The sequence below is a fragment of the Benincasa hispida genome, chromosome 1, assembly GCF_009727055.1.
Source record: "Benincasa hispida cultivar B227 chromosome 1, ASM972705v1, whole genome shotgun sequence".
Classification (NCBI taxonomy): domain Eukaryota; kingdom Viridiplantae; phylum Streptophyta; class Magnoliopsida; order Cucurbitales; family Cucurbitaceae; genus Benincasa; species Benincasa hispida.
This window is the reverse complement of record NC_052349.1, coordinates 30,317,636-30,332,216: the sequence shown is the minus strand read 5'-3', so window position 1 is coordinate 30,332,216 and position 14,581 is coordinate 30,317,636. Positions and strand designations below refer to the sequence as shown.

At 32.5% G+C, this 14,581-nt stretch overlaps 1 protein-coding gene across 1 annotated transcript; it reads left to right on the top strand.

Annotated features, from left to right (window-relative positions):
- Positions 1-7,824: 7,824 nt before the first annotated feature.
- LOC120081524 (pentatricopeptide repeat-containing protein At3g49170, chloroplastic) lies at positions 7,825-11,115 on the top strand. Its single transcript, XM_039036522.1, has one exon. It carries the CDS (start codon positions 8,044-8,046, stop codon positions 10,591-10,593), a length of 2,550 nt encoding a protein of 849 aa, XP_038892450.1. The 5' UTR covers positions 7,825-8,043; the 3' UTR covers positions 10,594-11,115.
- Positions 11,116-14,581: the final 3,466 nt, after the last annotated feature.

Below are 14,581 nucleotides of genomic sequence, written 5' to 3'. Positions count from 1 at the left end.
AGTGGTTGAGAGACTTGCCCAAAATGTTTCTTAATTACATGGTTTTGCCATCAAATCTTAGGGGAGGCATTTTTATTTATTTTTCTTTCTTTCTTATTTCCTTTTTCTCTCTATATATTTTTATATATTTCTATCATTATTTCTTTCTTTTATTTGCATTTATGTACTTTATTCTTTTTTATATCTATATATTAATTTAATTTTAAATTTTTAAATTTTAAATATTTAGATTTAGATATTATTTTGATTTTCATATTTCAAATTTTTCAATAGAGTTGTTTTCAAATATAGGAAAATGAATCAAAATATTTACAAATATAGGAATGTAATTTTAAATTTTAAATTATTTAGATTTATATATTATTTTGTATTTTAAAATATAAGAAAATGAACCAAAATATTTATAAATATAAAAAAAATTCTTCTTTATTTATTTATTGTCTTTATTATTTTTTATATCTATATGTTAATATAATTTTGAATTTTGAATTTTGAAACATTTAAATTTAGATATTATATTGATTTTCAAATTTCAAATTTCCAATAAAGTTGTTTTCAAATATAGGAAAATGAATCAAACTATTTATAAATATAGAAAAAATTTCACTGTCTATCTGCGATAGACCGTAGACAAGAAATTGTGTCTATATGTATCATGATAGACACAGATAGTAATCTATTTACAATATATAATTCATATTACAAAATTTAAAATTCAAAACACAAGAACTATTTTAATTTAATTTTTCTTACCTATGAAACCATTTATAATTTCAAATTTTCAATATGGTTGTTTTCAAATATAAGAAAATGAACCAAAATATTTACAAATATAAAAAATTTCTTATTTTCAAATATTTAGATTTTCAAATTTCAAATTTTCAATAGTGTTGTTTTCAAATATAGGAAAATAAATCAAAATATTTACAAATTGTTTTCCTTTTTCTCTCTGTATATTTGAATTTTTTATTTTTCTTACATATGAAACCAGTTATAATTTTACAATATATAAATTTTGTTTACTAGATATTTATTTACGTTCATTTTAGTATTTTTACAACAACGACATTTACATAATAATATAATTGAGTTAAATTTGAATCTACATCATTTAATGTTTAAAACAAATAACTTGAGTGAGAAATAATATTATAAATCAAAATTTAGCAACATAGGAATGATAGAAACAATTATATTATTATTATTAATCAGGACTTATGTGCATTTGATAATTATTTTTTTTATATTTTAATGTATGCTGTATATTTTTTATTTTATATAATTAGATTATATTTCGACTATAAAATATGGAAAAATGTAAAGAAAAAAAATACAAGAAACGAGAAACAAGAATATTTATCAAACAAGTTTCTGTTATTGTTTTTTTTCTCCAAGAAACAGGAAACATGAATAATTATCAAACATATTCTTGTTTCTTATTCTAAAAAAAGAGGAAACAATAAATAAGAAACAAGGAACAGGAAACATAAAATAAGAACATTATCAAACGGGCCCTTAGATGATTAAATAGACTAAGGATTGATAAAGCTTGTGGCTCCCATCAATCATTGATCTTCAAACCACACCACAATCATAATTGATCAAGTCAAGTTTGGATGATTCTAAACGTGCAACCTAAACTTCATAAAATTGCAAAAAAACTAAACTCAAGACTAAAAGAAAACTCAAAAGCTCTTTTAATCTTTTTATCGATACAAATTACATTGCTTTATACAGCCTCAAAATAAAACCATAGACATTCTATGAAGCATTTCAAGAGTTATAACATTTCATCTTTATGACCATAATAAGTATAATCTATAAAACACATAAACGAACTTTAAAAGTGAAAATACATTTACTAGACACCCCAAGTTCAAATTTGTTTGTTTTCCATCAACATTCCAAACATTTTTAACCATCTAAGAGTAAATGAAACTCCATTTGAAGTAACTTATAATAGAAAGAATTGAGACAAACAAAGGAGTAGTAGTCAGTTTATCATTGTTTCTTCTTTCTGTTTTGTTTGTTGTAACTACGAGCTCACTAAAAGCTTCTTCCGTTGAAAATATGAGCCTATATAAAAGGTGAAAGAATGAGAGAGAAAAGATCTTCTTTCTATACGATTGTCTAGTTACACTTAGCATTGTCTACATGATCGTCTAGTTCCATTCAACTCTCGTCTCAATGATCGTCTAGTGTTTCTTAGTATCGTCTACACCATTGAACTATCATCTAGTTCCTCTCAGTATCATCTACATGATTGAGCTCGCATATGGGTAAACGATTGAAGTTTTGAAGCTGAAAGGATATCGTCTTCTCTGAGTCTTGAAGTGAAGTAGACCATTTATGCTTAATAGATTGGTCTTGCAAAACAAGAGAATTATAGTTAATCTGGGGTCACAAGTGGTATTAGAGCTCAGAAAATAACTCAAGACTGATCCAAGATTTGAATTCTTGCATACAAGGATTCAGACAAGTCAATCTTGAAGTTCAAGTATGGCTACAACTAGGTTTGAAATTGAAAAGTTTGATGGAAAGACAGATTTTTGAATTGTGGAAAGTTAAGATTAAGGTAGTATTAGGACAACAAAAGGTACTTCTGGCCATCACAGACCCAACGAAGTACCTTGAAACACTCACAGATTCATAAAAAGAGATAATAGAGGTAAATGCCTATGAAACCATTGTTTTAAATGTTATAGATAGTGTTTTAAGGCAAATAGTTGACCAACAAACTACTTATGATCTTTGGAACAAATTAAATAAGATTTATCTCAATAAAAATCTTCATAATAAAGCTTTCTTGAGGGAAAAATTTTTCACATATAAAATGGATGCTGCAAAATCCCTCACTGAAAATTTGAATGAATTCAAGAGACTGTCATCAGAATTTAGATCAATATGAGACAACATTAGGGAAGAAAATGAGGCCTTTATTATACTAAACTCCCTACCAGACTCGTTTAAAGATGTTAAAATAGCAATGAAGTACAGTAGAGAAAAGATCACTACAGAAGCAATTATTTCTACAATCAGAGTTATAGAACTTGAATTATAGATGAGCAAGAAAGATCAGCAAGGAGAAGAAGGTTTGTTTTCAAAAAGGAAAACAAAGAACAATGGGAAAGGCAAGCAGAATGGGGGTAACAAAATCAAGTGTTATTTTTGCCATAAACTTGGACACATGAAGAAAGATTATTATACCTTGAAGAGAAAACTGAACCAACAAAACAAAGGAAGAAAACAGATAGAGGTAGCTGTAGGGGAAAATTCCTTTGTGTATTCAAATGCCTTGGTAGAAACTAAAGAGTGTGGTGAGCAGAACTCTATGGAAACTCAAGGTTGGGTTATAGATTCTGGTTGTTCAGTCCATATGACACCATCTAAAGGGTGGTTTTGTACCTATAAGAAGTGGGATGGAGGACTTATTTACATAGGGAATAATAATACCTATAAGGGAGTTGGTATTGGTACAAGCACTGTTTTATTGGTACATGGGGACTTATTTACAAGATGGTACAGTGAAACTAATCAGGAATGTGAGACATGTTCCTACCTTGAAGAGAAATTTCCTATCATTGGGATGTATGACTCCATTGGTTGTGAATATAGAGAAGTTGGAGGTACTTTTGAGACAATCAAAGACTCAAAGGTAGTGTTGGTGACTACAAAAATAAATGGCTTGTATCTCATTAAGGATGTGCAGATGTCACAATCAGCTTTGATGGCTACAGATGAAAATCCTACAGAGGATGAGCTCTGGCACAAGAGGCTATCCCATATTAGTGTGATAAGGTTGCAAGTTCTTTCTAAACAGAGGATTCTTCCTAAAGAAGTTGGAAACAGTTTGAAGTTTTGTGAACATTACATCCTTGGCAAGGCAACTAGGCAAGGCTTTCTTAAAGGGCAGCATACTACCAATGAAATACTTAGATATGTGCATTCTGACCTATGGGGTCCAACTCACTCTCTTTCACTAAGTGAAGCAAGGTATTACCTTTCTTTTGTTGATGATTATTCAAGAAAGAGTTGGGTTTATTTTCTGAAAATAAAAGATGAAGTTTTTGGGAGATTTGAAGAATGGAAAACCTTGATTGAAAAACAAACCTCTAAACACATTAAATACTTAAGAACTGACAATGGTTTAGAGTTTTGTGGAGAAGAGTTTAACTTGTTTTGCAGAGAGAATGGAATCACAAGGCACAAAAACAGTGAGGTATACACCTCAATAAAACAGAGTTCCTGAAAGACTCGACAGAACAGTGCTTGAAAGAGTGAGATGTTAGCTGTCAAATGCCCTTTTTCCTGAGAAATATTGGGCAGAGGCAGTGTCCTACATAGTTTACACCCTATATAGATGTCCATATCATTCTATTGAGTTGAAAACATCTGAAGAAAGATGGACAAGAAAGCCTCCCAAGTTGGAACACTTGAAGATATTTGAGAGTGTAGGGTATGTGCATCAAAGCCAAGGTAAGCTGAAACCTAGGGCTGTCAAGTGCATGTTTCTAGGTTTTACACCTGGAGTGAAAGGATATAGGTTATGACATTCTATTGAGAAGAGATGTATCAATAGTAGGGATGTTGTGTTCAGAGAAAATGAAATGTTCATGCTATCCGAACAACAACCTACACCTACGCATAAGACCAGTGGTACAAGGTTTGAGGTGGAGCCTCAAAATGAACAGGGAGCTTCTACTTCTTTTCAGAACCTAGAAGTTGAGGTGAAGACACTGTTGAGACAAGTGAAATTGTGTCTAGTGAACAAGAAGAGACACAAGAAGACTTAAAGAACTATTCCTTAGCAAGGGACAAGACAAGAAGAACTATTATGTCCCCTGCAAGGTATTTAGAATCTGATTATGCTAGTGTTGCTTTGAGTGCTGCCATTTCACTAAGAAACAATGAACCCACCGGTTTTGAAGAAGCTACTAACAACTCTGATGCTAGACATTGGATAGAGGCCATGAATGATGAAATGAGGTATTTTAATCTAAATGATACCTGAAAATTAGTACATTTACCTAAAGGGTACAAACCTATTTCATGTAAGTGGATATACATGTTTAAAGAAAAAATTCCAAGGGTACAAAAGTCTAGATTCAAGGTAAGACTTGTTGCAAAGGGGTTCACTCAAAAGGAAGGGATAGACTATATAGAGGTCTTTTCTCTTGTTGTAAAACATACATCCATTAGGCTACTCGTCTCCCTAGTTGTTAAAAAAGATTTGGAGTTAGACCAATTGGATGTGAAGACAATATTCCTACATGGCTTGTTGAATAAAACTATCTATATGAAATAATCCTAAGGGTATGTGAAGAAAGGAGAAGAAGACTTAGTGTGTCTACTAAACAAATCAATCTATGGGCTCAAGTAGTTACCTAGGTGTTGGTATGACAGATTTGATGAGGTAATCTCTAAAATGGGATTTAAGAGTAGCTCTTATGACTAGTATGTGTATACCAACACCAAAAGCTTTAAGAGACCAGTGTATCTACTCCTATATGTAAATGACATGTTAGCTGGAAACTTCCAAGCTCCAAGGAAGTGTTAGGACAAGTCAAGACTCTTCTAAAGAAAGAGTTTGACATGAAAGACCTAGGGGAATCTAGGAGGATTCTTGGTATTGAAATCAATGGAGATAGAAAGCAAGACAAACTGTATGTAAGTCAAGCTGATTATTGTAAGAAAGTACTATAGAGGTTCAAAATGGATAGTGTTAAGCCTGTTGTCACTCTTCTTGCACCTCATTTTAAACTCTCAGCTGTTAATAATCCTAAGAGCACAGATGAGGATCACATTAACCATATGAAGGCCGTTCCCTACTCCTAGGCAGTGGGATCATTAATGTATCAAATGACTTCTACAAGACCAGATTTATCCTATACTACAAGTTTGGTCAGTAGATACATGTCTAACCCTGGTAAACGTCGTTGGGAAGCAGTTAAATGGATACTAAGGTATCTTTGTTCATCTAAGGAAGCTTGAATCTTATACAAACAGAATGACCCCTCTAATGATGAAATGTATGGTTATGTAGATTTTGATTACGCAGAGGATCTAGATAAGAGACGCTCACTATCAAGATATGTTTTTCTATGGGGAAACAATCTAATAAGTTGGAAAGCAAGTCTACAATCTATTGTGGTCGTATCTACAACAGAAGTTGAGTTTATAGCACTGTCCGAGATTGTCAAAGAAGGTTTATAGCTAAAGGGATTACTAAACGATTTTGGCATTACACAAACGAAAGTGAGAATATTTTATGACAATCAGAGCACTATCTATTTGTCTAAAAATCAACAGTTTCACAGTAGAACTAAACATATCGACATCAAGTATCACTTTATCAGAAAAGAAATTGAGAAAGGGGAAGTTGAGGTAGTAAAAATACATACCTTAGATAATGTGGCTGATTTGTTGACCAAGACAGTTCCTCAAAGCAAGCTTGGTCGTTGCTTGGACCTACTTGGGTTCGAGTTACCTGAAAAATGTTAGCTTAAAAATCAGCTCTACAAGCAAAAAGGGAAAGGTTTTCTGGATGTTTAAAAAGGTGGAGATTGTAACAGAAAGAATTGAGACAAACAAAGGAGTAGTAGTAGTTTATCGTTGTTTCTTCTTTCTGTTTTGTTTGTTGTAACCACCAGCTCACTAAGAGCTTCTTCCGTTAAAAAGGCGAAAGAATGAGAGAGAAAAGAGAGCGAGGGAGCATTCATTCTGTAATGAAGATTAAAAGAAGAAGCAATAAAGATACCCTCCCTTTTTGCACAGTGGACGTAGGCCTTTGGCCGAACCACTTAACTTCTTGTATTCTTTCTTTCTCAACCATCGTCTACACGATTGTCTAGTTTCACTCAACTATCGTCTCAATGATCGTTTAGTGCTTCTTAGTATCATCTACACTATTGAACTATTGTCTAGTTCCTCTAAGCATCGTCTACACAATTGAGCTTGTATATGGGTAAATGATTTGAAGTTTTGAAGCTGAAAAGGATATCGTCTTCCCTAAGTCTTGAAGTGAAGTAGACCGTTTATGCTGAATAGATTGGTCTTGCAAAACAAGAGAATTATAGTTAATCTGGGGCCATATAACTTGTAGTCTTTGTTCCTTAAATGAAGTTTGATTTCATTTGACTTCACTTAATGTAACCTTTGGTTTATAAATCTGAACAACATGTATGGTTCTTTTTTAACATATTTCTTTAAGTTCATATGGTGTGATTGAGAATCCTCCATTCATAGTAATTTTTGCCGAAGTTTATTTTTAGGGTGAAAACTAAGCTTGGGTTGGCTCATGTTTCTTTAATGACTCAAATATGTGTTTGTCTTTGATTCTTCTAATTAATTCAATCAACTTTGTTTCATTTCTTGAATTGTTACCTCAATATTTATTTTTGCTTGTCATTAATACTTTACACTATGTTACTAACTTACTATCAATTATATGATGATAACGTTATTCAAACTTTCACAAATAGCTAATTAAACAATCGATTTAATGTTAATATAATATAGCTCAATTGACATAAATTTTGTATTATCAATTTTAAGGCCAGATGTTCGATCCCTTACTCTACATATTGTCAGAAAAAAAAGAAAAGAAAAAAAAAGAAAAAGAAAAGAAAAGAAAATTGACTCAGACACTTAGTGAATAATTACAGGCTTATATTATTTCAACTTCCAAGTGTGATTAACTAACTAATAAAAAATAGTACGATCATGTGTACTGCATATTGATTTCATACACGTACTTAGACCCTAAATCCTAGTCTGGTATCTTTTAATAACTGATGTTCATGAATTTTGTGTTTTTACTTCTCATCGACGACATCTAACACAATCTAAATCAAATTTATCCAGCATACTTTATTCCAACAAAGCAATGTAATTGTACAAAAAGAAACAAACATATGGTCATAAGTTTTTGTAGTTTTTTTTTTCTCTCATCCCTTCCTTCTAAACGGCCGTTGCAACATCCAGTCCAAATATCCCAAAGAAAGCGCGAAAAAGAGCAGCCGTTGATTCAGTTAGAACACGAAGATGCAGAGTCTGCCTCTTCCCACTACCCTCAAAATTCCCTTCCCTTCTTCAAACCCATCCCCTTCTCTCCAATTCTCCACATTTCCAAACCCTAATCCCCTCACCGGTCGTTTGATTCGCGAAATCAACGATGGCCGCCTTCGCAAAGCAATCTCAACTCTCGAACACATGGTGCACCAAGGATCTCACCCTGATCTTCAAACCTATTCTCTTTTCCTCAAAAGATGCATTAGAACTCGTAGTTTTGATCTTGGTAGACTGGTTCATGAAAAACTCACTCAGTCGAACCTCCACCTCGACTCTGTCACGCTTAATTCCTTGATTAGCTTGTACTCCAAGAGCGGGCAATGGGAGAAAGCGACCTCCATTTTTCGGCACATGGGAAGTAGTAGGGATTTGATTTCGTGGAGTGCGATGGTGTCTTGCTTTGCTAATAACAATATGGGGTTTCACGCGCTTCTTACGTTTCTTGATATAATCGAAAATGGTTATTACCCAAATGAGTATTGCTTTGCGGCTGCAATTCGTGCGTGTTCGAGTGCTGAATTTTCAAAGGTGGGTGACTGTATTTTTGGATTTATTATTAAAACTGGGTATTTTGCATCAGATGTTTGTGTTGGTTGTGGTTTAATTGATATGTTTGTAAAGGGACATGGGGATTTGGTTTCTGCCTTTAAGGTGTTTGAGAAAATGCCTGAAAGAAATGCAGTTACCTGGACACTGATGATTACTAGGTTCATGCAATTTGGGTACGCAGGAGAAGCTATTGATTTATTTTTAAATATGATATTAAGTGGATATGAGCCTGATAGATTCACATTAAGTGGTGTAATATCCGCTTGTGCAAAGCTAGAATTGTTATTGGTAGGGCAACAGCTGCACTCTCAAGCCATAAAACATGGGTTGACTCTGGATCGTTGTGTGGGTTGTTGTCTAATAAATATGTATGCTAAATGCTCTGTGGATGGAACAATGTGTGCGGCAAGAAAAGTTTTTGATCAGATTCTGGATCATAATGTCTTCTCTTGGACTGCAATGATCACAGGATATGTTCAAAAAGGGGGATATGATGAAGAAGCTTTGGACCTTTTTCGTGGGATGATCTTAACACACGTTCTACCTAACCATTTTACATTTTCCAGCACTCTCAAGGCCTGTGCAAATTTAGCTGCTCTACCGATTGGAGAACAAGTTTTTACTCATGCAGTAAAGCTCGGTTTTTCATCGGTTAATTGTGTTGCAAACTCACTTATTAGCATGTATGCACGATGTGGTAGAATTGACGATGCAAGGAAAGCATTTGATATTCTGTTTGAGAAGAATTTGATTTCTTATAACACGGTAATTGATGCATATGCTAAGAACTTAAATTCTGAGGAAGCTTTTGAACTTTTCAATGAGATTGAGGATCAAGGGATGGGGGCCAGTGCTTTTACATTTGCTAGCCTTCTGAGTGGAGCAGCCAGTATTGGAACAATAGGCAAGGGCGAGCAAATTCATGCTCAGGTGATAAAGTTGGGTTTGAAATCGAATCAATCTGTGTGCAATGCTTTAATCTCTATGTATTCTAGGTGTGGAAATATTGAATCTGCTTTCCAAGTTTTTGAAGACATGGAAGACAGAAATGTCATCTCTTGGACTTCAATTATCACAGGTTCTGCAAAACATGGGTTCGCAACACAAGCCTTGGAACTGTTCCACAGGATGCTCGAGGAAGGTATTAGACCAAATGAGGTCACCTACATTTCTGTTTTATCAGCTTGTAGCCACGTTGGTCTGGTTAATGAGGGTTGGAAGCACTTCAAATCAATGTATACGGAGCATGGAGTTGTTCCAAGGATGGAACACTATGCCTGTATGGCTGACATACTTGGTCGTTCAGGATCTCTCTCTGAAGCCATTGAGTTCATCAACTCAATGCCTTACAAAGCTGATGCACTTGTGTGGCGAACATTTCTCGGAGCCTGTCGAGTTCATGGCAACCTAGAACTAGGGAAACATGCTGCCAAAATGATTATCGAACAAGAGCCACATGATCCTGCTGCATACATCTTGCTATCAAATTTGTATGCATCCACCTCTCAATGGGATGAAGTTGCAAATATCAGAAAGGCAATGAAAGAAAAAAACTTGATCAAAGAAGCAGGTTATAGCTGGGTAGAGGTTGAAAATAAAGTACACAAGTTTTATGTTGGTGATACTTCACACCCAAAAGCTGAGGACATATATGATGAACTTCAGCACTTGTCTTTAAAAATTAGGAAACTGGGATACGTCCCCAATTTGGATTTTGTTCTTCATGATGTGGAGGAAGAGCAAAAGGAGAAATATTTGTTTCAGCACAGTGAGAAAATAGCAGTAGCGTTTGGTCTCATCAGCACATCTAAGTTGAAACCCATCAGAGTTTTCAAGAATCTACGAATTTGTGGGGACTGTCACTCTGCAATCAAATATATTTCAATGGCCACAGGCAGAGAGATCATTGTTAGAGATGCAAATCGATTTCATCATATTAAAGATGGAAGATGCTCCTGCAATGAGTATTGGTGATGATGTTTTAAACTTAAAAGAGTAGGTTTCATCATCATTTGGACAACGGCTGATGCTGCTGTAATGAAACCTGGCAGTTAAAGGGTGGGTTAGGCGAAATCAGGTATGGCTTTTCCATCCCTAACTTTGATGTTGAAAATTTACCAACAAGTAATGATTGGAGATAGGAATGAGAACTTTATTACTGAGCTTGGATTCTCAATAGGATTTTCATTTTTTACCCACTGTACAAAATATGATAATTTATTGAATATTAACATGTTCCATATTCATTTTAAGTTAGATAACCCCTCGTAGATAGTCTGGAAGTCAGCTCTCGACTTGTTTTTCTTCATTCAATTCATTGTCTTTATTATTATTATTTTTAATGTCTATTGATATATACAAAGATATGTCGTGTAGTTAGTCTGAAAGCCAGCTCTGGGCTTTATTTCCTTGGTTTTCTACTTTCAATTCACTATCCTTGTTTTATATTATATAGATACGTCCATATTAGAAACGTTCAGAAATTAAAGGATAAGAATGAAGAAATCATTCAGTAGATTGGTTGTTCTGATGAAATAATTCTGAGAAGTGAGAAGAGACAATTAGATTTGTTGCAGCTAGTTTTTTGAATACATTTAATTTAGCTTGTTCGTTCGAAAAACACATGAACTCTCTCTCCATCTCCATTGTCATTAAAATATTAATATTATTGGATATTTTAAAAAGAAACAATATATGTCCACTATCTAAAGAAAATACAAAAATAAATTAATTAAAGGAAAATTTGTAGTGGGTGTTATTTTTAGTATAAATAACCAATTATGTAGCATTTTCTAAGATTAATTGCAAATTTAGAATATTCGGGGAAGATTTGGTTACCGTTTTATTTTTATTTCTAAAATGCCCTTCATTTTAAATGTAAAAGCAAACCATCGGACGCTAGATTTGGGGAAGATATTTTTTCACATCTTCATCAATGTATCACACGATTCTCTCTTTTTTTTTTTCACAGTTTCATCAATATTTTGCAAGATTTGAAGAACGATGTTCATCTCATCTTTTCATGCGATCAATTTTTTAGTAGTTGAATATACAATTTCGATTTTTTCATCTATTCGTCCATCTATTAATATCGCTATCGAAAGTTGACATATGATAACTTTAACTCAATGTTATAGAATCGTTTATTGTATTGGAAAAAGTAACATCAAAAGTTTTTATAGCAATAAAAAAAAATGCTATAAAGAACCTTCTATAGCGATTTTAGACATGTTATTGAAAGTCTCTTATTTTTATTAATATTTTTTTTATCATAATGGAACAAAGCTATAAATTATACCCCATCAAAGCATGAATTTTAATGTTAATGAACTTTCTATAGCATTTTTTGTAATAATAAAAGCAATGCTATAATTGATCTTTAATAGCACTTGTTAATAGCATTTGTTTAGATTTTACAATTTGTTTCGCAAATATTATTGTAGAATTAATTATAAACATATATTTATAAAAGTCGCTTACCCATGTTATTATCTGGACGAAGAAAGATATAATTCATATTTCATTCAAATAAAACCAACTCAATAAAACATTGAACATAAAAAAAAAAAAGTTCATTTAAGAGAGAGAGAGGGGAATGTCTTATGACGAACACGAATTCATAATATTAAAAAACTGTAGATATAACTCAAACATAAAATGCCAAGATTAAAAAAATGCATATATAACTCAATTTGTAGCAAATATTAGAAGCCACAAGAGAGATTTATATGACTTAAGACCTATAAAAAATAAGAAAAAATAAAAAAATAAAAATTTGACCAGAGTTTCGGCCACTTGGGAGTTAATGAATTTGAGAGACTGAGATCTTACCTTAACTAGCAACTCCAAAAAGACAAATAACTACCGACACTACATCTAAAAATATGAGAAGTAATTTTGAGTATTATTCATAAGTTCATACCATTCACAAAGCACTTTCAATGTACAAATAGAAGGAAAAAATGACAATTAAGAGCTTAACATAATCCAACTAATGCTTAACAATCTATCTAAAATTGATTTACACACTGTATTGTTGCAATGTCAATATGAATCTCATGTATTGTTAAACTGTTATAGAATCAAAACATAGTTGTAGTATTTGATTGATTAAATATAATTTGATTTAGATTTACAAAAAAAAAACTAATCTACAATATTTAGAAAGAGTTGGAAAGATCCAAATGGAACTTTAAGTAAAAAAGAAAATTATGAGAGATGAATTAATTGATAATTATTGTAATGACTCTTTACCAAGTTACTCTTCTATTTGTCTAGGCCATATATAAAAGAAAAAAACAATTCAAAATGTTTTCAAGAACTAAAGCGGAATGGACAAGTGATGCACGTCATTATAAAAAAGTAGGAGATAGCACCACATAGAATTCTAGGTACTTGAAGATGCATAAAATACATTATATAAAGAGTAACACATGTAAACACAACCAAGAAATATTAAAAAAAAAAAAAAAAAAAAATGTTGAAATACTCTTTTGTTCAAGCTCACATATTTGACATTTAGAAAACCGTTCCTTACAAATATACTTAAGTAAATGTATTATTGAGCCCTTTTTACCTAATAGCTAGGTTGCATGCTTAAAGACCGAACAAGGCAAATGAATACTCTTTTGTTTCAAATTCCTATCATAGAAAAAAGATCCCGTTTTAGCTAATAATGTTGTTGTGTGTGATTTTAAGAATCCAATTCTTTAAAATGGAGGTTGCATTATTTTTGTTAGATTTATTATGAAAAAAATATTAGTTCAGTTGGTTTGGTTCTAGATGGAGAACTTCAAAATAGTTACCAGTGTTGCTCATTATTTTCAATTTCAGCTTCAAGTGTTGGATATTGTTCTCCTTCGTCATGGACGAATAATTAGAAATTTTTATTATTTCACATTCTCCTTTGCTCACCCATTTCTCAACATTATTTTCAAAAAAATAGAATTGAACTAAGACACAACAAAAATAAGAATGGCAAAAAACTATAAAACTTACTACAGATCAAACTTGTGAATAAGATGTGTGTCGATTTACTATAAGTTATTCCATCCAAAAAGGTCCTGCTCACCTCGTAGATATGTCACTTTAATTTTGCAGCCAATATTGATAGCCAAAAAAAAAAAAAAAAAAACAAGTTTTGGTGAGATGGAACACATGTTTTTGTGCTATTGTGTTTTAATGTGTCATATAAATTTTAGAGTGAGCTTTCAAAAGTGTAAAAAGTATGTGTGTTTTCATGTTTAAATCTGCCACATAAATTCAAAAGAGACATTTTGAAAAGAAAAAGAAAATGAAGTGCAAATGAAATACAAAGAGAGAAGAAGGGGATTCGCAAGATAAAATAAAGCACTGAGAGTCTATATACATGCAAAGTCCTCTCCAAAATCACTTGTTAGTTGTAATATTATCCCATCCAAAAAGGTCTTGTTCATCTCAGAGACTTATCACGAGTGTGATTCCTGCAACCCCAATTGACAGCGACTTTAGTGCAGTCGTGATGACTACGATTTCACCACTACGACGACAAGCTAGCTATTAAACAAAAAAGTATAGATGGACACCTATTAAATAAAAAAACATAGACACAAATGTCAGCTCTTGACCGAGGAAGAACATCAACAATTGTTCCTTTGATATGTGTTAAATTGAGAAAACCTTAAATTAAATTATCCCTAGCAAAAAAAGAAACTATGATGACGTGAACAGAATTCTAAAAGCAAGAGGGAGAGAGAAACATGCTAACAAGAATGCAATATATAATAATGCAATCGAATCAAATTAAGAAAGCAATTTCTTAATTTAGTAGCAATTTCTACCTAACCTCCTCCAACTTAAATTTAAAGCCTCCCAGTGTTCCAACATTGAAAACAAAAAATAATATAAAATTAAACTTATACAAATTTAATAGGTATCTGAAGAGGTTCTTTTACCCATTTCTAAGAAGCAGTAGAAAAAGAAA

Bases quoted from the DNA above. Each gene is read 5' to 3' on its own strand.
- LOC120081524 (XM_039036522.1), top strand. From the start codon at position 8,044: ATGCAGAGTCTGCCTCTTCCCACTACCCTCAAAATTCCCTTCCCTTCT.